This window comes from Triturus cristatus, chromosome 9 (genome assembly GCF_964204655.1).
Source record: "Triturus cristatus chromosome 9, aTriCri1.1, whole genome shotgun sequence".
In the NCBI taxonomy this organism is placed as follows: domain Eukaryota; kingdom Metazoa; phylum Chordata; class Amphibia; order Caudata; family Salamandridae; genus Triturus; species Triturus cristatus.
This window is the reverse complement of record NC_140592.1, coordinates 815659381-815685580: the sequence shown is the minus strand read 5'-3', so window position 1 is coordinate 815685580 and position 26200 is coordinate 815659381. Positions and strand designations below refer to the sequence as shown.

Sequence of the window (26200 nt, the reverse complement as noted above, 5' to 3'; positions counted from 1 at the left end):
TAAATACAAAAAGGGCTTCTCGGAGTTAAGTGTTGTGGCCTTTCATGTCTCCAAGCGTCCCCCTACCTATGCAGATCAATGCATACCTTCTAAGCAATTCCAGTGCATCCATCAAAAGGCTAAAGTTTTCCTTTATATTCTCTGTCAGGGTGGATTGGTTGGGCTAAACAGCGAAGAGTAACACGTTTCTACCTGTAGAACTACCCATTGCAGCGGAGCTGGTTAGGTCTGAACTCCTCTTTCATACCCTTCCTGCAGTATTAAGATACTGTGCAGTCTACAACACACTCTTGGAGGTTAGTCATGAGACTTGTCTATGACAAAGATGAGACGTAATGGCACATATCACATGGACTGAGGAAAAAAATAGAACCCTGACACTGGAGAGCATAGATAAACTGTGCAAAATGGCTTTGGCAAATTTCAAAAGGGTCAACGTGGGCAAAAAACACTGAGGAGCTGCATAACTCTTGAGAAGCTACTTAAATCCCTGAACATCAGGATCCTAGGAATACGCTACAACTATCCCAAGGAGATTCAAATAGGGGTGGGAAGGGGGGAGTCTTATGACATTTTGTGTAAAAGGAAAACTCTATTACAGGAATATTGCTAAGAATATATTGTGATCTCCCTGAACACTAAAATGCTTCCCCCCCCCCCCCCCCCGAGTAGCCCCCGATTCATACTATTCAAATCTTCAGAATTAACAATTGATTCAAATCTATAATCCAAGTCAAGAACAAATAAAGAAATTGGGTGGCAATCTATGCTTCTGAAACTATAAAAAACAGAGGAATTTTTAAGGGCGACAACGAAGAATGGGAATCTGAAATGTGAAGGCTAAACAGTAACTCACCTCATAGATGTCATCCAACAGGGCAATAAAATGTGTAAAGAATAAGGAATGAATGAAAACTACTCCTGTCATCTAACCACTAAGACTAGAAGTGATTCATGAAGGGAAACATTCCTGTTTACCCCGACAAAGGTGGTAAGCAACTTTCTAGCCAAAGTAAAAACAACAATAATAAAAATCTAAGATGAAGGTCTGGACAATATGTACAAGTGTTAAGTTTACAACTCTACTTTACTAAAAAGTGGGACAAAATGGCATGGTCCAGTGGAACAACTACTGGGGGTGGTTAACCACAGTTCACTCAAACTTTTGATGACAGAAGCTCTCCCTTCATCACCCTGAGGCATGGTATCCTCCTAAAGAGTCTTCATCAGAATGTAGCTGTGCAGAATGATTGTTGGACTCATTCAGAGCAGTTTTACCCAAAAGGAATCACTCTGCTTAAGTGTGAATGATGCATGCCCACCTCCAATGGAAGTTAAGTATTTTAGTGTGTCCTGTGCTTTTTTAAAGTAAGAGTATATTTAAAACCGCATTACAACTTGAACAAGTAAGGATAAAAGGTATTTATGCAGAATAATAATAAATATCTGTTTCTCCCTCAGTGAAAACATTGGGCAGAACCTTGAAAATGTAAGCTCTTTTCTCAAGACACCCTGGATGAATGGTACTTGGCTTGATTAAAAACTGGAAAAAGTGAAGAGCTGCTGTTCTACATACAAGAATATGTATGGTGGAGCAATGCTGTCAAAACTATGTAGAATTTTGGGTTTTTGACCTCGACTACCAGCTAACTATGAAAAGGCAGGTTAACTAACTGTTGAAAAACTGAGACTTGACCGAACTGTGCCCATTCGTGGGGGGAAAGGCCACTATTGCTATGCCATTGTGGACTATCTCCTGGATAATTGTAATTCATTGTATAATCTCCATCTATGTAGTTTCTAGAATGCCTTCAGGGACCCAAAAATCACACAGTTATGATGATGCAGGACATGGCTAGCAACAATCATATATCTCAGACATAAAAGAGGCCACATTGGTTCCACACAGCAGTGAGGATTAAGTTTCAAGCTTGCTCCTTTACTCCACTGGATATCTACATTTGAATGGTATGACTCCCCAAAGACAACACTGAGCTCGATGCTCCTAGGTTTACTATAGGTTCAAAAATGTTCAAGACGTATGTTAGGTGGAAAGATGTTTCACGGTGTGAGGACTCGGGTATTGGATGTGCACCCTTTAGATATTAAGCTTACCTAACATATTCTAAGAAAAGATTAAAGCTCTACCTTGTGAATGTTTCAATTGTTTTGCAATCAACTGTTGGGGGGGGGGGGGGGGGGTCGGGGACACAAGTCATTTGGACAGGACTGTGATGCACACATGCACGGTAGGCATGAATAAATGCACACATGCACAGTTACATTTTACTCAGTTTCACAACATGCTTTAGTGCAGCAACATAATTCCATCTGCACAAGGAATACGCCGCTGTTCAAAAAGCAAGCTAAGAAGCAGAAGCACTTTCCACATTGCCCACATCCACAACCCACACCCTATCATTCAGATACAATAGCAAAGCAGAAGCACCCAATTTCACTCTATTTCACTAAACACTTGAGTACAGAGACAAATCACAAGATAAGAGCACCTCTCTGGTTACTACTACACACAACAAAACAATTCCCATACAGGTTGCACTACGAAGTTCCATACTTTGTACCATGCGCAGTCTATAGCCTGCTTTGTTATACTTCTATCTTTGCAATATAGGAACTCATCAACGGTACAAGACACTACAGCAATGCAACTATAATACAAGGCAACTGGGTTGCACAATAATAGTTACATTTTAGAGAGAAGAAATCCAAGAGGTTTTTTCCACAATAATCTAGAAACATTACTGTTAAAATAACATCTGTTATCGGCAAATGTGGAAATTGGTCTTTATTTCACCGGACACCTGCAAGTCCACTTCAGAACAGTGACAGAGTGTAGCCTGAACATTCTAAGGTGCACTCACAGACATTCCAATCGAGACAAAGGCACAGCGGGAAAAAGGTAAAGGAAAAGAGGAGGAAGGTACCAAAAGTGTAAGAGGAATAATAACATTATATCGCTCGTATTTACTTCAGTATAATATGTTAGGAAATAAAATACATTACAACACATGTCCTTCTTTCAAAACAAACATGTTATACGCAAGGCATTACTAACTCTTATGCGGAAACGAAAATCCATATACAAATAACAGGATGCCAATAGAAACCTGGGAGAGGACTTCCCAGAATTAAAGCCAAAGCCTGAACTGTTTAGGTGGTGACATAGTCTTTAAGCCAACCTGGTTCATTCTTATTCCTTCTTGACTTGGGTGTAGTTCCTAACCCCACTTTATGTTTCCTCAGCACTGTTACATTCTCATTCCTGCCTCCAACATTAGGACACCCTGTAATTCTATCTTGCTCCATACCTTCCCATCACCTAAGATTACAACATTTGTCCGCACCTCCGCTATAAACTTAGGCACTGAAAACAGACTGAGTTTCTACGAGATACTGGAAGTTGTACCACAACTTTATCTCCAACATTCTAAGTCCTCTTGAGAATTCTGTGATTCGAATTGTATTGCGCCGTATAGTTTTTCTGGTGTTGTTGTACCCTTTCAATAATTGTATCTCCCTCTACCCATAAAGGTTGTCTCCCTCCCAACCAGTTGGGTTTGAATTTAGTGCCTGGTACTCTCCCTTTAAGTGACACAAAAGGTGAAACTCCCATAACCGCATTAGGGGTAGTGTGGTAGGACCATAGCATGTCCCATAAGGAGTTCTTTACTGGTCAGTTGGAAATTCTATTTGATCATCCTGTTAACTCTTTCCACCATGCTGTTAGCTCTTGGGCAATACAGAGCTGTGATAAGGTGGATTATATACAAGCTCTGCAGGCAATCCTTTATTTCCTGAGAGGTAAATTGAATCCTATTATCAGATATGAGGATATGTGGATATGAGGATATGTGTTACCCCCTTTGATACATAATGTGGTGGTAAGAAAATCCTTCACAACTTTAGTTGTAATGGTTGGCACCACTCGTGTTATGATCCAGTGCGAGTGATAGTCAAAAACCATCATGATTAGTACGGTCACGCTCAACGTTGTGCAAGGAAGCATGCATGTGAGCTGTGCAAAGTGAAGTGTCCAACCGAGGGGAGGGCAAGGGCCCCACAAGATCAGTGAGTCAGGAGTTTGCTACTGGCTAATCAGGGAAAGGATGTCCCCCAGACAAAAGACTAAGCTTCAGTCCACAGAAAGCAGCAATGAGAGCGGAACTTGTAGGGGCAGCATGAGGACATAGGTGCATCGTGGCAGTGTAACCATCCAAACTGCCCGTACCCATTCCCATAATGATGTCCACTTCTCAAAGTCCAACTTCATACGTGCCAGCAGGGGATCGAAGTTATCCGGCACTATGAGGTTCAGTCCTCGGTTTATGTAGAACCCAAGTAAGCAAGGCATGAGGACTATCATTGGGAGAGATAAGCAGAATGCTGCCCCACTGGTGGTCAGCGTGGCATAGACAGTGCCTCGCTTTTGTCCCAGTTAACCCGATACCCCAAGAGTACCGCAAAGCAAGAGAGGATGTCCAGGAAAGCTGGGAGGGAACAAGGGAGGTCTGAGATGGTAAGCAAGATGTCATTGGTGTAAAGATAAACGGTGGACGTCCCACCAGGGATGGTAATACCGGTGAGATGCATAGATTGACGAAGAGAGGGCGCAAGGGATTCTAGGGCAAGAAGGAACAGCAAGGGTGATAGCGGGCAGCCCTGCCAGGTCCCGCCGGGCTGGGAATGAGTCTGAGAGAAAGCTCCCACATTTAACTTGTGCAGAAGGCGAATCGTAGAGCCATCGAACTTTGACTATAAAGTCCTCCCCCAGAACAAACCATCGCATGGTTGCAAAGAAGTATCGCCACTCAATCATATTGAATGCCTTCTCAGCATCCAGCGAGAGGACAAGGGCATCATCCTGTATGTCCTTGGCTGACCACAGGGTATGAGCAAGTGTACGGAGGTGATTCCTGGAGTTTATTTCTGGCCATTTCAGTCTGCTGTAAGTGAGCAGGTTGAGGCAGGGCTTTTGCAAATTCAGTGCAAAGAGAACCCTCTCAACAAATCTCTAAATTGGGCTCAGAATATTTTAAACAGCCTTTTCATCAGATCAGACACTACATTAGAAACCAGTCTAGGACAAGATCAATAAGTCGTACAATGAAAAACCTGCACAGAGTCGGACTTTAGCTTCCACAGATTGAACACTGTCTGATCCTCTGCTGGACTGATCTACCTCTCCCAGGATTCCACAAAGTTGAATCACTGATGGTAAGATCCTTCAGCTATCTCAATTTCAAGAACTACACTAACCTCAGCACTGGTACTGAATAAAAAAAGGAGGGATTGAAAGCCTAAACTGTAGGCAAAAGGAGCACAAAGTTGCAGATAGAATTCTAAGAGAATCATTAATAGAAAAATCAAATCCAAATCCAAGCTTGTTTTGCAATTTGGTTTTGGGGTGGCTGTGGGAATACCAGTCTCCTTATCTTAAGCCTATCAACAAAGAGTTCTGGGCTATTGTTAATAGAGGGCAGAGACTTAAAGTGTATGAATGGAGAGTGCCTCACTCTAGACCTTATATTTATTGACTGGAGCACTACACCAAATGTATAAGTCGTTATTGGGTAGCTTGCAATACAGTCTGCATATATTTCATGTTGTTTTACACAGTGCAAATGTTTGAAGATAGGTCCTCTAGAAATATATGAAGGATAAGATATTAGGCTTGTAGGTTTAGGTCTTTGTGTATGCACATTCCACTTATCCGCAATCTTGAACACTGGGGACCACTCGATACACATCCAGCTTATAGCTTAATTTACAAAGAACAGTGACAGACTTTACAATGGATCTGCTCATATCTATTGAGCATGATAAAGAGCTTTGAGATTTCAACTCTCCTACAGAAAAAGGCCTACAGGGATTGGCTCAGGGATCCTGGTTTTCTCACTTCTTATATAATATACATGTAAAGAAGCTCTTAGTCCTACTCTGTGGCTGTCACTTGCTTTTACTGGTTTTCAGATGATTCACAGATTTAGATTCAGGTTATTGGAGTTCAGGATCTAAAAGGTACTGGTTGTTTTAGAGTGTTTGATTAATACCAACCTAGATAAATAGGATTACAACTGAAATTCCATTCCTGGCACAGAAGCAACTCCTGGACAGACTGCTATAATAAATAAGTAGTGGTTTACCTGGGTGTTCTTCTAAACACAGACCTAAGCACTAAAGCTTAGTTAAGCGTGTTCCTTATATTTTCAACAGATTTGCATTAGTCCTAGGGATAGCGGCTTTGGTAGAAAATTGTTTCATCAAATGCAAATTTAGTACGGTTGACAAGAATACCCATGGAAAAAATTAAAAGCAAATGCAAGTGAGCAAACCTGAATGATTTTGATCCATCACTGATCTTAATCTCTATCACACCAAAGATAGTTTCTCTCCAGATCTGGCATAACCCTTGAACCTTGGACTACCAATTACTCTCAGGCCAAAACTTTTCTCATACATATTTGTACTCTCAGAATTCAAAGTGTTCCAATAAAAAATCTTCATAGGACAGCAGCCCGGTGACTTCAAAGCTCTCATCCTATACGCTAAAGATAAAAACGGAAAGATTTTCAGTGGTCCCAAACACGGACAACGGTGGCTCTGGAAATAAACCTTTTATTTTACACTTCTAAAGACCTGGTATACTGAAAGCAGACTGAAGTATACAGGACCTAAGCTAAATGTAAATCCCCTCCCCCCCCCCCTCAAATTCACACCTGGAAATATCGGACACCAGCGTCAAGCCCCTCACATGTTTGGTCTGTCATTCACACAGGTGAGATTTGCTGCTGGGGTTTGACACAGTTGGGTGCACTTCAGGGTCACATCTAGGTCCAGGAGCATGTGTGAACAGGGATGACAAAATATAAGGACTGTTAAGAGCCTCTTGGGATGCAGGTACACCAGGCAGAGTTGAGGTGGATACAATATGCCATGGCTAGAGAATTGTAGAAGATTGCCCATTTAACAAGGCTGAAACAAGGGGTGCTGCGGCGCACAGATGAGTTGCTGAAACAGCCATAGTGAGGTATAGAAACTTGTGTACCTCAACGATGCAGCCATTACACTGAGACTGGAAAAGGGAGAGCAATGATAAGGAGAGTGAGGAACTAGATGAAAGACTAGATTAACTTCTTGGCTCTTACAACAAAGTTAAGTTCTGGCTGGAAACAAAGCCAACAATTTTGGTAAAACTAGAGACTACTGAACATGTATAAGATGTCAAATGTAAGAAGGAAGTCAAAACCATTGTAACCATGCCCAAAGGGTCACACAAATATATCTCAGACTGGGAAAAAAAGTTCTTATTCTCCTTGACTGTCTCACAATCATGATCCTCACTTTAATCGACTGCATGCTTTTCTCCAATATCAGGAAGTGATGGTAATGTGAAACGTGCCAGTATCTCTCACATATGGTGCAAACACTTTATATGCAACGGTCTAATTCAGTAGGTAAACTTACTAAAATGTAACATCCTGCCATTCTAACTCGACAGCTGTGCCAAATTACTGCTAGATGGGTCTAGGATTCTCTTCATTAGATTGCCTCTTTCTACAGTCTTAGCGAAAGAAGTCAGGCATTTCCCATTTTTATTACTATGCTCCTGACACGGAGTTAGCCCAGTTACAAAGCCTCACAAATGGAACCACCAGTAACATTTTCTCAATTTATGACAATTGGGCCAAGTCAAGGCTCTCATCCCAAAATGGAGTAAAGAATCTCATGTACGGGGCACTTTTTTCCCATGTCCCAATAGAATGAGTTATCAGTAACAAAATATCTATGGCAAGGAGCAGGTTGTAAAAACCTACAAACAAACAAGAGAAATGCAACGCTATTTGTTTCATTGATACACACTAAAAAGGAAAAACAGTAACTACTTAAGACATGTATTACTCAGTGGTCACTACGATATATATCTCATGGTTTGATCACCATGTTTTGGGAGACCTCTTGTTTCCATATCCTCAATTTAAAATGTAAGTATGGGGTTTTTGGAAGCTACTTTTAGCAAAGCCAGCTGGCAACAGATGAAGGTAAATGAGAAATGCTTACATCTGCCAGGAGGGACCTGATCAACAGAATAGCCTGCATGCAACCCTTTGCAACTATTCCTTTTAACCCCGCTTCCACAACACCTTTCTGGATGTCTTCCACACCATTAAGCACATTATCCGATTTATGGTGTACATTTTCTTCAAAGATAAAAAAAATAGATTATCCTCACCTGTTTTAGTGTCGTTATCCCAGTCCCAAGCTTCTAATATTAATGTGTAGGATCTCTGAAAATTAAGCAAAAAAAGATATAAAAATCTACACATTGGCATAAACTTTTAAAGCAAGTTAATTTAACACTGCGGGTTTGGTCATCACACACTTGGCACAGTATATATTTTATGCAAAGGAAGCGAATGAACATATTTTTCATTTTATTTTGTAGGTATTACAAAGTATGGACCTAACCGAAGGTGGGCCAGGGGTGGTAGTGACACTTTAAAGAGAATTATGAATCAGCAAGTGCATGTTACAGAACCACCAGAGGGCATTAATAATTGGGCACTTCATATTCACAGGTTAAAATCTTTTTGCATAGGCAAGTAGCTTATAAATATGCACAATATGCCATTTTTCAGACTCGAAGATGCATTTTAACAAGTTAACACGGTTTTATTAAGGGGTGGGTTGGACATAGTGGATACAAGTTTGGAAGGCATCCGTAGTTATGGTAAGGACATGTTAAATCAGCTAAAAGCTAGGACAAAGGGATTCCAGGAAGATTAGATAGAGACGGGATGGACCATGATTCGTTTTCTGAAGGACAGGAGAAAGTGAATCTGACATTCTAGAGGAGGAAGATGTTTATTTAAGGGAAGGAAGACCAAAAGGAAGTGCGTCTTTATTGATTTGCTTCTGTGATTTAGGGATTTTCCCAATCGCCTAATTCAATTCCTAGTGGAACTCTAGCTGCCTAAGAGCGACACTAGGATAAGTAGGGAAGGGAATATGACAGAGAGTGAGAGGGATTGAAAGAGAGAGGGAGGGATTAAAAGAGAGAGAAAGGGATTGAGAAAGGGACTGAGTGAGGGAGAGGGTGTGAGGGAGAGGGAGAGGGATTGACTAATTCCATGGTGAGCAGCCAATCCTCAATCAGTGGTTACAATTCAAGATACTAATAAGCATGAATTTGATTTACTTGGGATCAGGTTTAGAATAATAACACACTAGATAACTGGATGGTGTCAAATCTACTATATAAAGACACTGGATGTGAGAAGCTCAGAACACTAAGATAAAGTTCTGTGTAGTCCTCAGAATGCATCACAATATCTGGCCAGCAAAACTTCAAGGAACTCAATGTAACAAAACTGAATACCATGGCTGCTAGGATGGAGAATTTGTGGACCCGAAATTGGAAAAAAAGGCTGGCATTTGAGAAATTCCTTTGGATGCAGAGATTGTCTGCTATTAGCTCAATGCTTTACTCGTTAACTAGATTGGAAATGTCCATATGGGTGGGCATGCTAAAAGCGTCCAAGCTGAGTTTTTTGAGCTGGACGATGCAATGATTTACATATTATATTGCAAACACAAGGAGATGATGGACGGAGCGCTGAAACTTATCAGAAATTCACCCTCAGTCACAGATCTGGGTTGAATCCATCATCGTTCTTTAGCTCACTTCGCTACCCCAGTTCAGACCCAGCCACATGCAAAGAAGTCTTGACCCTGGTTCCTCATGGGAGCATTCCAGCCCGAACTGGCAAACCAGGTGGTCCCTGGACCGGAGACAAGCATCATGGGACCTGTTTCGTGGTAACACCCCTCTTCAGCCAGACTAGCTCGAATCCAGTGGCAAAGTGAGCAAGGGAAGACCTGGCTTGGCAGTTCGGGCTGGACTGGTCCCATGAGGAACAGGGTCAAAACTGATTTGCATATGGCTAGGTCTGAACTGGGGCGGCGAAGTGAGCTAAAGAACAATGATGGATTCAAACCAGATCTGTGACTGGTGGGGAGCATGTGTCTGAAAAGTTTCAGCGCTTCGTACATCATCTCCTTGTGTTTGCTTTGTTCTCCCTAAGTTGGCAGGGTATGCCCAGGCGTGGGTCCCTTGCTTACTTTGCCATTGGATTCAAGCTAGCCTGGCTGATGATGGGTGTTACCCCGAAACTAGCCCAGGATGCTTGTTTCTGGTCCAGGGAAGACCTGGCTTGGCAGTTCGGACTGGACTGTTCTCATGAGGAAAAGGGTCAAGCTGATTTGCATATGGCTGGGTCTGAACTGGGGCGGGGGGCAAAGTGATCTAAAGAATAATGATGGATTCAACCCAAATCTGTAACTGGGGTAAGTGTCTGAAAAGCTTCAGCGCTCAGTCCATCATCTCCTTGTGTTTGCTCTACATATTACACGGAAAGTCTGCAGGCGTTTTATGGAGGAATATGTTTTAGGTATAGAACTAAAGCCTTTAGACTATATAAATTCACAACTGAACCGTTTTCCAATCCAAGTCAAAAAGTCTTCAGCATGCAGGTGTTTAGCATAAGTAGTTTGGATTGTAAGAGATGATATACAAACACGGGACAACAGTTTCTTTGCTCAATTCATAAATTTAAAGCTGGAATGGAAGAGGATGTTTTCAGTAAAGCATTCAAAATATTTTTTCTCACTCTGGACACTCCCAATTCACTGTGCCGTCAAGACTGATCTTTTCCGATTGTCAGTTTTTCGTCTGACTTAACAACGCTGTAGTCTGCTGCACCTACTGATATATTTGTTTTTAGCATATACATAGAACAGCGTTTGGCTCAGCCCCATAGGAACATCACCGACACACCTCATGCTTTTAGTTGCCTGGTGTATGATTTCTGTTGCATGGAATGCTTGCAGCGTCAAGTGCTTATTTAACGTGTCAAAGTACACCGAATCATCATAAATTACATTCTATATTTGAATGATATATTGCATAAAGAATGCAATCGTTTTAGTTATTTAAAAACACACGCCCAAACCACTGACTTTCCAAACGCTCTTTTTTAATGGGATACTTCCTGCTACTAAAAGTTACAATTTCCAACGTTTAGTGCAGACTGGACTGTACAGCACTTAAGGTCTGCAGATAGCACTATAGGTGAATGTTTTAAACCTAATATTGCGAGATAGGCCATCAATAAATGCATACCCCCAGGGAAAAAATAACGACGGTATTGTTCAAGATGTCAGGCTGGATGGAACACAAGTATAAAATCTGCACTGGGGGTGAGTGTCTGACAAGTTTCAGCACTCCGTCCATCATCTCCATGTGTTTGCAATAGAATATGTAGATCATTGCATCGTCCAGCTAAAAAAATTCAACTTGGACGTAGGTAATCCGTCATTACTACCCTGTTATCCATCTTCAAGGTCCTCCACTGAGAAGTCACCTTTCAAGATTAAAATCGAACATAACAACACAATCTCCTACAGGACTACAATTTGGGCATTTGTTCCTAGTGAGGCAATTGTATTTGTATTTGCACAAAATTTGGGAAGGACATATACACTTGTGTACTGGACCAGCCCTCACATGCACCGAGGTTATATGAATGGAACCACTGTAGATTTTCGCCGTGCTTAAAGTAGCTATTTGGTTAAAGAAAAAAAACCACAGTCTCGGAAACGGATTTCCTACTTTTAAGGCATGCTGTACATCAGCAGGAAAGCCTTACAACCCGGTCTTGTAGATGTGAATCACAAGCGCGGCCTTAAAATGCCCTTGGGAAACTGTTTGTTCCACAACACATTCTAAAATTAACTAAATCTTTCGACCAGCAGCTAAAAAAGGAAAATATTCTGATGGGTGTGTCACTTCAAGGAAGCATGCAAGTTATAAACGAAACAACTTAGATTTTCTATTTCAAGGTTAAATTGACATTCATACTGGTATAGGTTTCCTTGCCGTTGCCCCTGCTCTGGTTTCCGACAGCCTGCAGTCTCCAGTGAGGCTGGGTCCCACCAGTATCGAGTATCATCTGCTACTCTGGCAGGACTTGGGAAACGCATGCTAAAACTGTGTCTTCGTTTGCTTCAGGTCTGACCAACATTTTACATGCTGGTGTTACTGGATCTTAAACATAATCAAGGGTCAATTAACGAATTGCAAGCATCGCTATTTGCCAACTAAAACGCTATGCGAAGCCGAATTCTGGACAGTGACCAGGAACAATCTAGCACCAGTCCTACACTAGCATTGCCACTGACTGAGCTGTTAGTACCGATGATGAACGCTTAAAATGGTTTTACAATGTAACTGTATGAAATTTACTCATGATATATGGGAGAATGCAATATCTGAATAAACGCCAGACTCTAATTTCCTTGTTATACGTTACGCGTTCGTGGTTGCTACGGAGTCAGCACCCTGGGTGAATGGTAGGTCTTGGAGCATAATTGCAGCTGCACGTTAAACAAGGTAAAAAGGAAACTGGCTTGTCTTTCTTCTAATATATATATTTTAAAGGAAAAAGTGCTCAACTGAAGTTAGACATTTATGGCAAAATGTACATTTTTTTCATCAAAACATGTAATTCGAAGGTCTTCAAGTTACCAAATATTAGTCTGAGGTACACTATTTTTTAATCTGACATATTAAAATGATTTGTATACCTTTTTGCAAAAATTGCAAACTGCTTTTTGGAGTCTTTCATTTCTTACAAAAGATTGTTTTTATTCATTTTGTCTGCGAAAAACATGAAAGAGCAATACACCAAGGATCTGAACTAGTTTGAGTGAGGGGTGACAGTGAGACCACATATTATAGGGAATAAAATACCCTCTGCCATACACTGTAAGGATATTGCAAGTCACCACCAAGTTCCATAATCTTATAAAGGAATGTAGCCGTAAGCTTCGTTCCTCTTTATGGTCCTGGAACTCCTCCTCATTGACTGGCAACATCCTTATAATGTAGGGCTGGGGATACTGTAAGCATCTACTACACCAATTAGATTGTGTTTTTTTGCGGTTTTGCAGTAGGTTAAAAATGTATGATTAAAGAAGCAGACATCTCTGCCTTTTAAACCACTGAAAAATAAGGGTAAATGTTAGAAATGGGGGTCTCTAGTTGGCAGTGCCTTGCACCCTGTCAACGTATGGGCATTTCCTTTAAGTCAGGGAAAAGGAGTTACACACCCAAGATGACCCCTGCTCACCCTCGTGGTACCTTGGCACGAGCAGTCGGGCTTATCTCAGAGGTAATGTGTAAAGCATCTGTACATAAACACACAGTAACACTGTGCAAACACTATAAATGGACACCACACCAGTTTAGAAAAATAACCAATCTTTATCTAAGTAAAACAAGACCAAAACAACAACAATCCAACATAAATGAGCAAAGCTATTACTTTTAAAAGGTTTAAAATGTTTCAGTAATAGAAAATTATGGATACGTCACTGTTCACACCAAGTACCTTGTATGCATCAAAATTTAAAGACAAAAACAGGTGCAGCGAAGGGGAGGCGCTGGAAAACAAAGCAAGGAGTCTGTTCCTTACTCCCAGGGGAGGTTATGCGTCAGTTCCTTATTGTCAATGGAAGTGCTGCGTCGATATCCGGACATGAGGCATCGGTTCCTTACTGCTGGGCAACGTCAATGAAGAACATGGCGCACAGGTTTGCGTAGAAAATCCGGAGGCGCTGGGGGTTGATGCAGTGGCAGCGAAACAGGTGTTGTGTCATTTTTCCTAGCAACAAGCAGGTGATGTGCTGAATCTTCAGCCGCACGGCCGGCCTATGTCGGAGTCGGTGTCTCGAAGTCGAAGACACGGTGCTCAGGACTCAGGCTGCGGCAATGTTGGAGCCGCACAACAGGCGCTACGTCAATTCTTCGGCCTCACCATAGTGATGCATTGGTTTTTCAACCGCACTGCAAGCTTGCAGTGGGAAAAACAGGCGTTTAAGACCGGTGCGTTGAGTTTCTCCCTGTCTTTCAGCATTAGCCATCTCCAAGGGCCCAAAATGGAATTGTCACCACTTGGCTCCCAGCAGAGGAGTTCAGGGGCTGCAGGTAAAGTCTTTGATGGCCCAGATAAGTCTTAACAGGAGGCAGGCACATACAAGCCCGTGGAGAACCTAGGTAAGCAGTATGATGAAGATAAAGTCCAGCCCTTTCCTCTCCAAGACAGAAGCAGCAAGAAGCAGGCCAGCACAACACAGCAACGCAACAAGCAGATTGGCAGTTACCCTACAACAGCTTCTCTAGCTCTTCTTCTTGGCAAAATCTCCACTTAGTCCAGAAGTGTTCTGAAGTTATGGTGACAAAGCTCCAGTACTTATACCAGTTACTGCTTTTGGCGTAGGCATACTTCAAATGAAGGTTTCTGTAGTGCAGAAGACCTTGTCTTTCCCGAACCTGGCCCCAGACACATTACAGAGAGGGGGGGGGGGGGGGTGAAGACAGCTTTGTGAGAGGGCAGGCACAGCCCTATTCATAGGTCAGAGACAACTCCTCCCACCACTATGGCTCAGCAACAACCATCAGCCTGGGGATAGTCCATCAGGATATGCAGGGACCACCTCAGCTCCCTTTGTGTGACTGTCTAGAGTGAATGCACAAACAGGCCAACTGTCAGTCTAAACCAGACGTGGATTCCACAGGCAGGCAGAAGCATAGAATGGTAAAGCAAGAAATGCCCACTTTCTAAAAGTGGCATTTTCAAACACACAACTTAAAAACCAACTTCACTAAAAGATGTATTTTTAAATTGTGAGTTCAGAGTCCCCAAACTCCAAATCTCTATCGATTCCCAATTAAAGTTGCAATTGTAAGAGGTTACAAGGCAGCTCTAATGATAACCTAAGGGAGAGCTAGTCCTTTTAATAATTAAAACGAAATTGGCAGTATTTCACTATCAGGACATGCAAAACACACCAGTATATGTCCTGCCTTTCACATACACTGTACTCTGCCCATAGGGCTCCCTTAGGTCTACCTTAGTGGTGCCTTACATGTAGTAAAAGAGAAGTTTTGGGATGGGTAAGTGGGAGCATTTGCCAGGTAGACATGACAGTTTAAAACAGCACTCACAGACACAGCAGTGGAAAGTCTGAGAAATGGCTGCAGGGCTACTCATGTGGGTGGCATAATCAGTGCTGCAGGGCCACTAGTAGGACTTGACTTACAGGCCCTGAGCACACACAGTGCACTTTACTAGGGACTTACCAGTAAATCAAAAATGCCAATCATGAATAACTAATCATAATCACAATTTATACAGGGAGTACTTGCACATTTTGCACTAATCGGCAGTGTAAAGTGCCCAGACCTCTAAAACCACAAAAACGAAATGCAGCACAGAGACAAAAACAGGAGGTCAGAAGCAAAAAGACAGGGGAAAAAAACACGCCAAAGATGCCAGATCTAATAGTAAAAGTCACATCCTGGGATACTTAAGAAATATATATTTTTTTAACATGTAACCTTAATGATCCTAATGTATCACTGAGTTTTCCGGATATTTACGAACCACAGCCACTTCTATCTCGTTATTTATGGAAAAATGGAGAGGTCATCCTCTCCTGCACTGTTTTGAGGCACTTATACAGAAACCAGAGAGCTTACAGATCTTCAAGATAATAACAAAAGAACATTGGCTATGGGGCAGTGTCAACTACTGTAAAGCGCCTACTCCTCCCATGGGCCCAGTGGTTGCTCCACTGTGTGCATCTAATCTCACAATCCTTTAACCCACTCTCTCGCTGTTCTGGTCTCACCTATTGTCAATATTGCCACCTTTACCTGCAATCCCTTTCCTTCCTACCCATTTATATATATTTTTTAAAACCATAATGTTTATAGAGCTCCTTGTGCCATACAGATTAACTTTATGGATACCTCCTCTTGAAGGACGACCAATTGTGGAATTTGAAAGCTCTTGAAATCTCTTAAGAGTACTATCAAGTTGAGAAAACATAAGTGAATAAGTATCCCTCGTGATAACAAATTTGTAATATGTGGTCCTATTAGACATCTCCCTGACATGTACTCATTATGTTCTGGTGGTTTCCTTGCAACAAAGCTGTTCAAGATCATTTTTCTAGGTGTCGTTTTTGCCTGAAATGTAATAAAATACTAGTAACAAAAAATAAACTTTAGCATAGCCTACTTACTTACACAACACTTTTGCACTTGTAATGAAAAGAAAATCCACATTTAAAAATATTGGGGGTTTTAAGATTACAGCAAAGTTGCAACATTTTACAAAAAATAACAAACTTTCAACAAAATGATGTCTTTAATAACATTTTCAATGTTATGTTTTAGGGCAACAGATACCAAATCAGCCACCAGACAAACCCCCTCAACCACCTTGCTAGGGGTGCTACAGCACCCTCAAAATAACCATTCTAGAGTTCAGATGGTGAATGAGCAACAAAGTGGCCTTCAGATTTTGTTTCTATCTTTACATAGAATTCAAAATATGAGGATATGGCTTGTGGCAAATTGATGCTTATTTTTTAACATAGAGATTGGCATTTACTTTTCTTTCTCTGCCTGCAAAGAATGGGATGTTGTAAACAGAACTATGTGACAATCCCACAGAGTGTGAAAGGAAAGTCTGTAGAATGTTATTTTTTTCTAACACAACAACTTGAACTGTACAAATATTTCTAAATATATCAGCAGTTAGGAAACGAGAATGAAGCGCTTTATTTATATTACTGGAGTGTGATGGAAACAAATATTTTAATAGACTCAAAATAAATCAAGGCACTTTACTTGGTGATATGTAAGTGATAATTATTCACCGAATTCGATTTCCACACGTTGTGGTTTGTGAGCTATATAATTTTATCAGAAAAACTGCATGTCTGAGCACATTTAGTTGCCATTTCAAAGAAAATTGTGCTATTTGTAAATGAGTGCACTACCACACCATGCTTTAGTGATAGGTTTGTGACAGTGTGCTGCAAAATGCACCACGGACTACATACCACTCTCCTGCTGAATCAGCATTGCTCATTTTCTACGCTTGTTCTTTGTGTAATGTTTGAATTTAGCATAATCCCTAGGATTTAAGTGATGTAACACCAATGGCAGCACTACTACTCTGAAAATTGTGCCAGCACTGTATCCCCCTACTCCACTTTTTCAAGGACGAGTTTTATAGACTAAGATCCTTCAAATGCTACACACAATGACCACGGTCAGACTGTCTCTTGGTACTAAAATAACATGTACATTATTTAGATTGACACAGAATACCTGGTAGTGAGAAGTCTAGAAGTTCTCAGTAGAGTTCGCAATCTGGCCCTTCTGAAATCTGCCCTTTTCATGGCCCATGGCAACTAATCTGTTTTCCCTGCGTTCAAAACGTAAGAGTTATATGTTCAGAATGTATGTAATGGGCTACTCCAATCATAAAATAACAAGTAGAATCTTGTTATGCTTACAAAACTGTCACCGAACTTGGGGATGCATAGCTCTCAGTCAACCATGCCCAGGAAGGGCCAGTCAAGATAACACTTCAGTTACTAAAGTCAACGAGCACGAGCGCGCGCACACACACACACACACACACACACACACACAAGAACAAACCAACTGATCTCTATATGACGCAATAAGAATCTACCAGTCAGCAGTAACCTTCATCAACATTTGTACTAAAGCATGCACTCAGGTCACGCTCAAACAATTCTTTCCAAAGGTATACAAAGCATTCAAAATGTCTTCATGGCATCAACCCATCACATTTAGTGGTCTACCCTGGGGGAAAAAAGAATACCATTCGTAGACTGTAGCAACATGAATCTCCTCAAAACACGTAACAGAAAATATAACTGGTCTGCTGATATGTGCTCATGCAAGATCGAGTGAGAACAATCAAATGGGTTTACAAAAAAATATTTGGGGTACTTTATTATATGTAAAGTTAGCCACATGCCCAAAACCACATTAAACCCTGTGGGTTAAAGAAGAAAACCACTGGATACCTACCAGCTGAAGAGGGAGAGAGTCCAGAGCTCATGGCACTGGGGCGTTTATTTCTTTTCATTGTTTGCCAGCACAGTAGTTCTGGCAAGCGAAGCACCAGCCCTATTGTACAACGACTACTTCTGAAAATCTTCGGCTGCGGACTGCACATCAGATTAGGAACATGCTTCAGTGTCGACGCACAGTTGTCGTCAAGTCAGTAACTCTAGTAAGCGGAGCACATCGACATAGCAGTGTTCTCAAACGTCTGAAAGATTTGCACATTCTGAGATGTGCTTTGTTCTTTCAGTCACTTCTCTGGCATGAATAGTTAAGCGGCTTCCTTCACCACTTTTCAAGCGTTTATCACACTAATTTCTCCCCTGATACATTAACTACATACAGAAGCCGATAGCGACACGCGCCATGAATGAGTCAGGGTTGATGAAATGTGTGTTCTTTGGATGCGTAAATAGTCGTAAATCTTACAATGATCCGATAAACCATTCAGCTCCATGGCCTCTAAGACAAGTTCTGGAAGCTTTAGTAAGACCCTTGATCCAGTGTACGCAGTATGAATATTACAAGTTTAACTTCCACCACTTCACTACTTACCCACCTATCCCACTATCTGCACTGCGCCTCCTACAGTTAGATGGATTACAGCATTACCCTCACCACATAGGTAAATGGCTCACTAATAAATATAATTCCACCAATAGGAGAGATGGGAACTAGGATATTCAAAACACAACCATCAGCTACCCAATAAGGACCATTAATTGGTGACTAACTCACAAGTTAGAAATTAGGTAATAATACACTACTCTCAGTACTATACTGTAAAAATAAAGTATTGCAATGGGGAGCTCCAATTTTCAAAAACATTTAAGTCTAACAAGTAGGATACAAACTAGAAGCTTTGCTACTGTGACACTAAATAAAGGAAGCAGAACTAGATATTCTGAAAAGATTCGCCGATTTTCCCTACAACGCATTTAGATTAAGAGAGTAATTCAATACAGTTTTAAATAAAGAACATCAGGACACAAAAATACTTGGGCAATTTAGATAGTTATTGTATTAATGTTCCAAAGACGATGGTTTAAACAAACATCAGATACGAGATTACAGGCTTCTACCACCAGCTGAGGCAAAATAATAGTTCAATTCAATCTAAATTACAAAGCAAAGGAGTAAAATAATCCATCTTAAAGTCCCATGAGGGCAAGTCCATGAGCATTGGCAAAAAAAAGCAAAAATCAATAAGTTTGGCAAAGAAGGATTCCAGGTTGACTGTATGAATAAAGCAGCATTAGCAAAAAGGCAATCCAAGATAGAATTTAAAGGATGCTTATAATATCATAGGAAAGGAGTTATTTTCTCTCTCAAAGAACGGAAAATAAAACAATGTGTTTCCCTAAAGAAAGATTAATAGCGATGCCTTGTCAGAAGGGAAAAAGGTATTGCGTTCCGTTGCATCACAGGAACAGAAAGTATGGCATTGCCCCTCCTTTGGGGTTTCTTCTTTAATAGTCCTTATGACACCATAATGAAGTGGTGTCACTCTACTAGATAGTCCATCATACGATTAGTTTACATATATTGTCACAAAATACATTTAGCTCCTCCTGAATTCTTTCCCAAACACTTCATGTGTACGACTCAGCTTTCTGGGCCTCACAGGTTAGTCAACGGTAGACAATATATAATGTAACACAGTGGCATCAAGTGAAAGTTGATTTTCCCACTGAGGCATTCCACCACGAACTTCGAAAGAATGTCCTTTGTATGTATACTGAAATACACACAGACAAATAAAGCAACATCTTAAAAATGTAAATACATTATTATGCTTGCAAAGAGAAAATTGCAGCTAAGGAAAGAACAAGTTTAAAGCTTAAAATGCATACATCAGCTCCAAATGAGTTTAACGTTACTGGAATCAAATATAATGCATCAAATCATTACTTTATAATAAAGGAATAATAATAAATGCATCTCCAATGTACTATTACACAGAAAAGATTAACGTTGGCCATGGTTTATTGCCACAACTGTTCAACATTCATACATGTAAATTATTCTTATAACCAATTTTACCAAAATCGTTTCTACATTTTTAATATCATAAAGGTCTATCACCTCTAAGTTTCAACTTCCTAGCTAATTGAAATGAAAGGCAATATAAATGTTACGCTCAACTTTAGATTCCTTAGTATTCATCCGTACGTGAATATTAAAAAAATCATTTCATGAATAATTTTATTGATGAAAATCTATTAATAAGCGTTTTAACTACTAAGTAAAACTATTTACTCCTTTTTAAACTCATTCAGGTACGCTTTTATGGTGCTGTTACTTCATTTGTCTTTATTAATGTATTACTTTGTGAAATGTGCACATTCAGATTTTTGTGTCGTAATCGGTGAAGTGTCATGTAATGTGGTTTTGAAATATTTGCTCTATCACCCTACAGGAATTGCTACAGAACACTACAGAAATTGATAAAAATATCTACAGAATTTGCTAATAAGACCGACGTCAGAGTCCGTGATCGGTGAATGAAATAAAATCAGGGCATTGTCATGTAAACTCAGGTAATTCATAAAGCCAGCTTTGCATCCTGGGGTTATCTACACAGGCCGACATTGTGCCAAAGTATACACCAGTTCTGTAGTCATAAGAGCTACAGGAAAAGACAAGGAGGTATATTTCAGAAGAATGCAGTTCATTTCAACACCCATACATCGAAACGTTTGCAGGTACTCCCAAACAATTGTATTTAAAACGCCTCTACCTCTTTGCACTAATCGCGCAGTTAGTTCAGGAAGGTGCACAAATGTTTTCACATGGAGCGTGGAGGAGGGCGTTAATCAAAAACCACTGTGCATATGAAATCTCCATGAAGTGGCAATTGTGCATATATAAGCTTGCTAAAACATGGTTAGGGATCAGCAATTTAATTGGATGCCATGCAGTCCCATACACAAGTTTATGAATTCGGAAATAACATACAGATTTTATTAAGGGAAACAGTCAGCAGTGAATAACTGCACGCTACTATACTCATGCTATTGCGCTCATAGAAACGTTTATGGCAGTCTTTGCTAAACCAGATCTCCCTCAAAACAATGTTGGTGTCATACAGTCAGACTACTAAATGGACATAGAAGTAATTCTGGAAGTCATTGAAGCATTCTTTGAAGTGATAATTATGCTGCAAACCGTCTTGCAAATACATCGCCTGACTCAAGGTACACAATTAAGATGTTCATGGAAAACTCTTCCACAATATACCAGATATGAACAACATATAAAAAGGGCAGTGTACAATCTAATTTAAAAGAAAAATAAGTACTGACATTCACAAATAATTATCTGTGCACAGATCCCAATAAAAGCCATCTTCGACACTAGCAAAATGTAGAAATTAGAATATGAAATGTGCTTTTAAGAGAGACTAACGTATTCAGGCTACTGAACTTACCATCAAATTTCTACAATAACATATGGCACAAAACTTAGTCACCAGTTCTGTCTATTAGGAGTTCTCATTAGAGTTTCTCATCAAACATTCCAGATTTGATGCTTAAACCTTACTGAGTGACAACAATTATCTGCAAGCTCGCAATCGAGGCTAGAAGTCTGGATTCACTGACCTTGCATGCATTGACATTGAAAATTAAAATTCGAACTCAATGGGGTCTGAATGGCTGTTATGTGAAAGGGTTACATATTGGCTGCTATTCCAGAAGCGCCGCATAAGAAATATAGATAATCAATTAGCATAAACAACTGTTTCTCAAAGGACATTCAATCTATCAAGATTTCTATACGGACATTTAATCTATCTTCATTTCTTACTAGGTTGTTCTATGCCCAAAAACTATTTCCCAAATGTCTCAACATCAGAATGAACTCTTCCAGAATCACCATGAAATACGCGCGTGGCCCAGCACTTACTAACCCTTTTCGAAGAGTCGAGTTGTACCTCCTCTAAATCAACTTCAGAAATGCCATTCAATAATTCGTCCAATCACAACTAGGAGAATGCAATACCCTCCTCACCCGCATCTCAGACACCAACCTGGCACCTTTAAAGAGCACTCTCCATGCAGCCGCAAGATATCACGAAAGGACTGAAAACTATGAGTGGACTCTCTATATTTCAGCAACTCCACTAGCTACTCCATCAAATTCTGGGCATTGACCACTAGCACACCACCCTAGGAGGCAGGAGAAATCAAGGTATTCAGTGGCCAATGAAACACACATAACATTAACATTATTAGCCTGGAGAGTAATAAGTTCAAGGAAAAGATCTGGAAGTCTATTCCGACCTCAATGTGTTAAGCCACACCTCTCCTCCACTTCCAGAAATAAAAAGACAAATATCTCCAGAGAACACCATATCCTCAAGTAACTACTGCACCCCACATATTGGATGCCAGTTGAAGAAGCCCCAGCTACAATAATAAGTTGTCCCTCCATCACCACTCTCATGCCCTCGTTGAGTTTCTTTACAGTTAGGTTCGAACTTTATAGGAAAGCATGTACTCACTTGTGCATGCACACAACATACCTTGCAACCCAAATATGCACATCACTGTACGAGTAAGCTCAGTCCATCAATGCCAAAGAATATTACATAATCAATGTCACTGAATAATGACCATGCAGACTTGGCTTTGAAAGTAAGACAGCTGAGTAAGGTGATGTGCCTTCAGCAGAAAATCTCTCAGAGGCCATTAAAACAGGTTATACTGAGTGGAATATTGTAGTGGTTTATACGTTGCTTGTTATAGCCACATATAAACTGTATGAAATTCCATAATTATCTATGTAATACTGAAGAAAGTAAACCATCTTAGTACTTTAACAATACGTTGCCGGCTCAACTCAAACAGCCCTTATATTATTCAGCATAAATGGGAGAAAGGCTGAATGGATACTACTTCAATTCAAACCTGTGCACTTTTGGTTGCATATAGACCTCTAAGGAGAGAGTGCGGATATACAGAGCTATCTTAGGCAATCTGACTCAATTAATTCAAATTAGTCTTCCATCTTGATTAAGCAAATCTTTCCAATACATAGGCACCACAGTCTGTTCTCTGAAGCGTGGTTTGACTGAACTTGCCGCAGTACCAGTTGCCTATCTAAAAAGGGTATATTCACATGAAATCTTCACTAAACCGCAATACATCTCAAATTATACTAGTTCCTGCTCTGCTTACATTTTCTGACTGCCATTAAATTACTATTCACCAGTTTCTCTAGTCACGATTCGAGACATCTGGGTTTTACTTTCTCAGCTACTTGGGCACTGCTCCGAGTAAAGATAAAACCTTACATCTGATAAAGGATCTCAAGTGGTCCTTCTAATTCAAAACTTTAACCGTCAAAATTGGAGCTATTCAGGACAAGAACAATATGAGAAAACTGTGACAGGACTGGGAATTTTTTAGAAAGGTGCAACCACACAGAACGGCGATAGATTTTCACAAATATAAACCATGTTTTTAAGGTCTCATAAACAGGCAGCTTGTCAAAATATCCTGTGCTGCTTACAAAAAAACTTACAGTAGGCTTTAAGCAAGTCCATTGCTTACAACTGGTTGGTTTCTTGGCACCCTCATTTGCTTACTTCTTATTTGATGGCTTTCCTTCCTCTTTTAGTGCTGTCTCTCCATGTGAGCACAGCTTATTTACCATCCTTTTGGAAGACTTTAATGCTTCCACTGCCCACATTCAGGAAACTACTTTTTAGGTCTCGCCTGAGCCAGCGCTTTAGCGCTGCCTCTGGCGAGAGCTTTAGAAAGCGGGTTTTGGAAGTGCAAACTAGTGCTTTTCAGGCCGCCAACTACAGTGCATGTGCTTCGGGCACGCGCACCATTTGTCAGCCTGCTGATCACTTTCGCTGCTGCTTTGATGTTCTCAGTGAGCCGTGTGGCCACTGAGAACATCAAAGTGGCCGCGAAAGTGCTCACCATATGCCAGCCTTCCCGGTGTTGCTTAAGCACTCACCGACCCCCCTCCCTTCCATGTTACCCGTGTGGCTCACTTTCTCTTTCATGGCCGCGCGACGTAAATCTCACAGCCGCGCGGCCAATGCTGCTTTGTTTTGTTTACTACCTTGATCTTTATTGAGGCAGAGACAATATGTGAGCTTGTGCAAGTGTAAATAAACTAGTAATAATTCATGTTATTTTTTTCTTTGTGTGGGTGTTTTTTTTCTCATTTCCGTAGGACAGTAACTCACTTTGTTGTAATCACTTCATAAATAGACAGTATTTTCACAGCTCCCATCCCAATGCTCTGTTCTGGAACAAATTTCGGCAGTTTAATACACCAAAGCAGCCAGAGGTAGGGAACGGCTCATGAAACAGAAACACCTTTTACTATCCATCAGAGATAAACAGATCATTAGCATCGTGCCAGCCAAAAGGAAAACGAAAAAACAGAACAGGCAAAAACAACGATGACGGATGCATTTAATAAGCTGCCCGCTGTAACCTAACATGGTGGCCTTTGTTGTTGGCCTCGCTTAGGCTAATTGAGTTGCAGTAATGAATTTCAGTGCTGGAGAGGCTGCGGGACAGATGGCCCCCGGCGCCTTCTGGGATTCCACAGACCCCCTAACCACCCCAGCGCCTTTTAATGACTGGTAGCAAGCTATTCCACCAGTGTAGTGATGAAAGGTGGGTTCGTCTTATAGTACACAAACCAGGGATCGGACGGACTGTGCAACCGAGGTTAGCGTCACAATCGTATTTAGGCTTAAGGAAAACATCGTACACCGAGGACGTCAACTAGAAGAAGACGATTTTGCATAGCTATCTTTGACTTCCAAGGGCACGTGAGCACTGATTATATGAGAACAGGAACAAAGCTTTTCTTTATTTTCTGTACATTCCTCTTTTAATGGGGTCATTCTATGTATGTATGTATGAAATAGGTGACCAAACAAAACAAGCATTTGCAATGCAATAGGTCGCGCATTTGCGCGATTTTGAGCTATTAACATTGTGATTTACAATGTCTTTTATTTATGTTTTAAAAAACAACGTAAATAAAAGGCATTGTCATTTACAATCCCAAAAGCTCAAACTTGTATAAATGCGAGACCTATTGCATTGCAAATGCTTGTATCTGGTTTCATTCAGTACTCCAGGAGAGCAAATTGGTCTGCTGAGCTGTCCCCACCCAAATACCTGCACCCCACCCAAATACACACTCTTAGTGCTGCTCCCCACCCCTCCCAGCTTTTCCGTACAAGCACAGCAACACATATTTTTGCGGAAGTAGGACTAAAGAGCATACCTTAAAGGTTGTTTTTGTTGTATTTCCTGCATTTCACATAATGCATAAAAGTTTGAGTCATGCCACACAAACCTTTTTTATGGAGCAGGGGGAGGTGACAGCTGCTACACTCACCCAGCTGACATTTGAGCAGAAAGTGCACGGTGTATTATAGAAAACAATCATTTGCAATGCAATAGGTCTTGCATTTACGAGAGTTTGAGTTATTGGCAGTGTAAATGACAATGCCTTTTATTTATGTGGTGTTTTTAAAACAGATAAAATAATAGGCATTGTGATATACAGTGCCAATAGCATAAACACTCGCAGATGCGAGACCTATTGCATTGCAAATGCGATTGTGCTATAAAAAAAACTTCAAAAGCGCTAGGAGAGAGAGTGTCCTGCCTGCAAAAGCAAGCAGGACAAGTTATTTGAGAAAATAATGCTAGGAGGGTGTAATTAAAGCCTACCGAGTAACAACACACGTAACGGGGTGTCGCAGTGGGAGGTTACAAAATGAAACATGGCGGTAGGTACTAAAGAGGGACTAACAAACCTATTAACGAATCAGAAGCCAGCATTTACCAAGAACAATGACACAAGCCAATAAAAAATATGGGTGGAGAGTGGGTGAGGCTTCAAGTCCCTACCTGAATACAGCATGCCTCGCAGAGCAGCGCATGCGATGCCCAGGCTCAACCTAAAAAGGTGTCTCGACCTGGAGGCCCATAAATCTGCTCCCTGGGATTCTGCCAAGGGCCAAACAACTGGAGCATTTGTTTAAGTTCGGAGCCCCATGGAAAGCAAATTAGGCCTTGGGAAGGCTAATCATTTCATGTCTGACACATCCTTATTCTTTTTAAATTTTAATCAGAGTTTTCAGAGTAAAAAGTAGGTGTTAAATAAACCATGTCATTC

General features: G+C 40.8%; 1 protein-coding gene across 2 annotated transcripts in view; it reads right to left on the bottom strand.

Moving 5' to 3' along the window:
- The window catches only part of JAG2 (jagged canonical Notch ligand 2), a 294764-nt gene that overhangs the window by 187268 nt on the left and 81296 nt on the right, over positions 1-26200 (bottom strand). For both annotated transcript variants that reach the window (XM_085626226.1, XM_085626227.1), the window contains exon 3: positions 8252-8306. In XM_085626226.1, coding sequence (XP_085482352.1) covers positions 8252-8306 — 55 coding nt within the window. The remainder of the gene's footprint in view (positions 1-8251; positions 8307-26200) is intronic.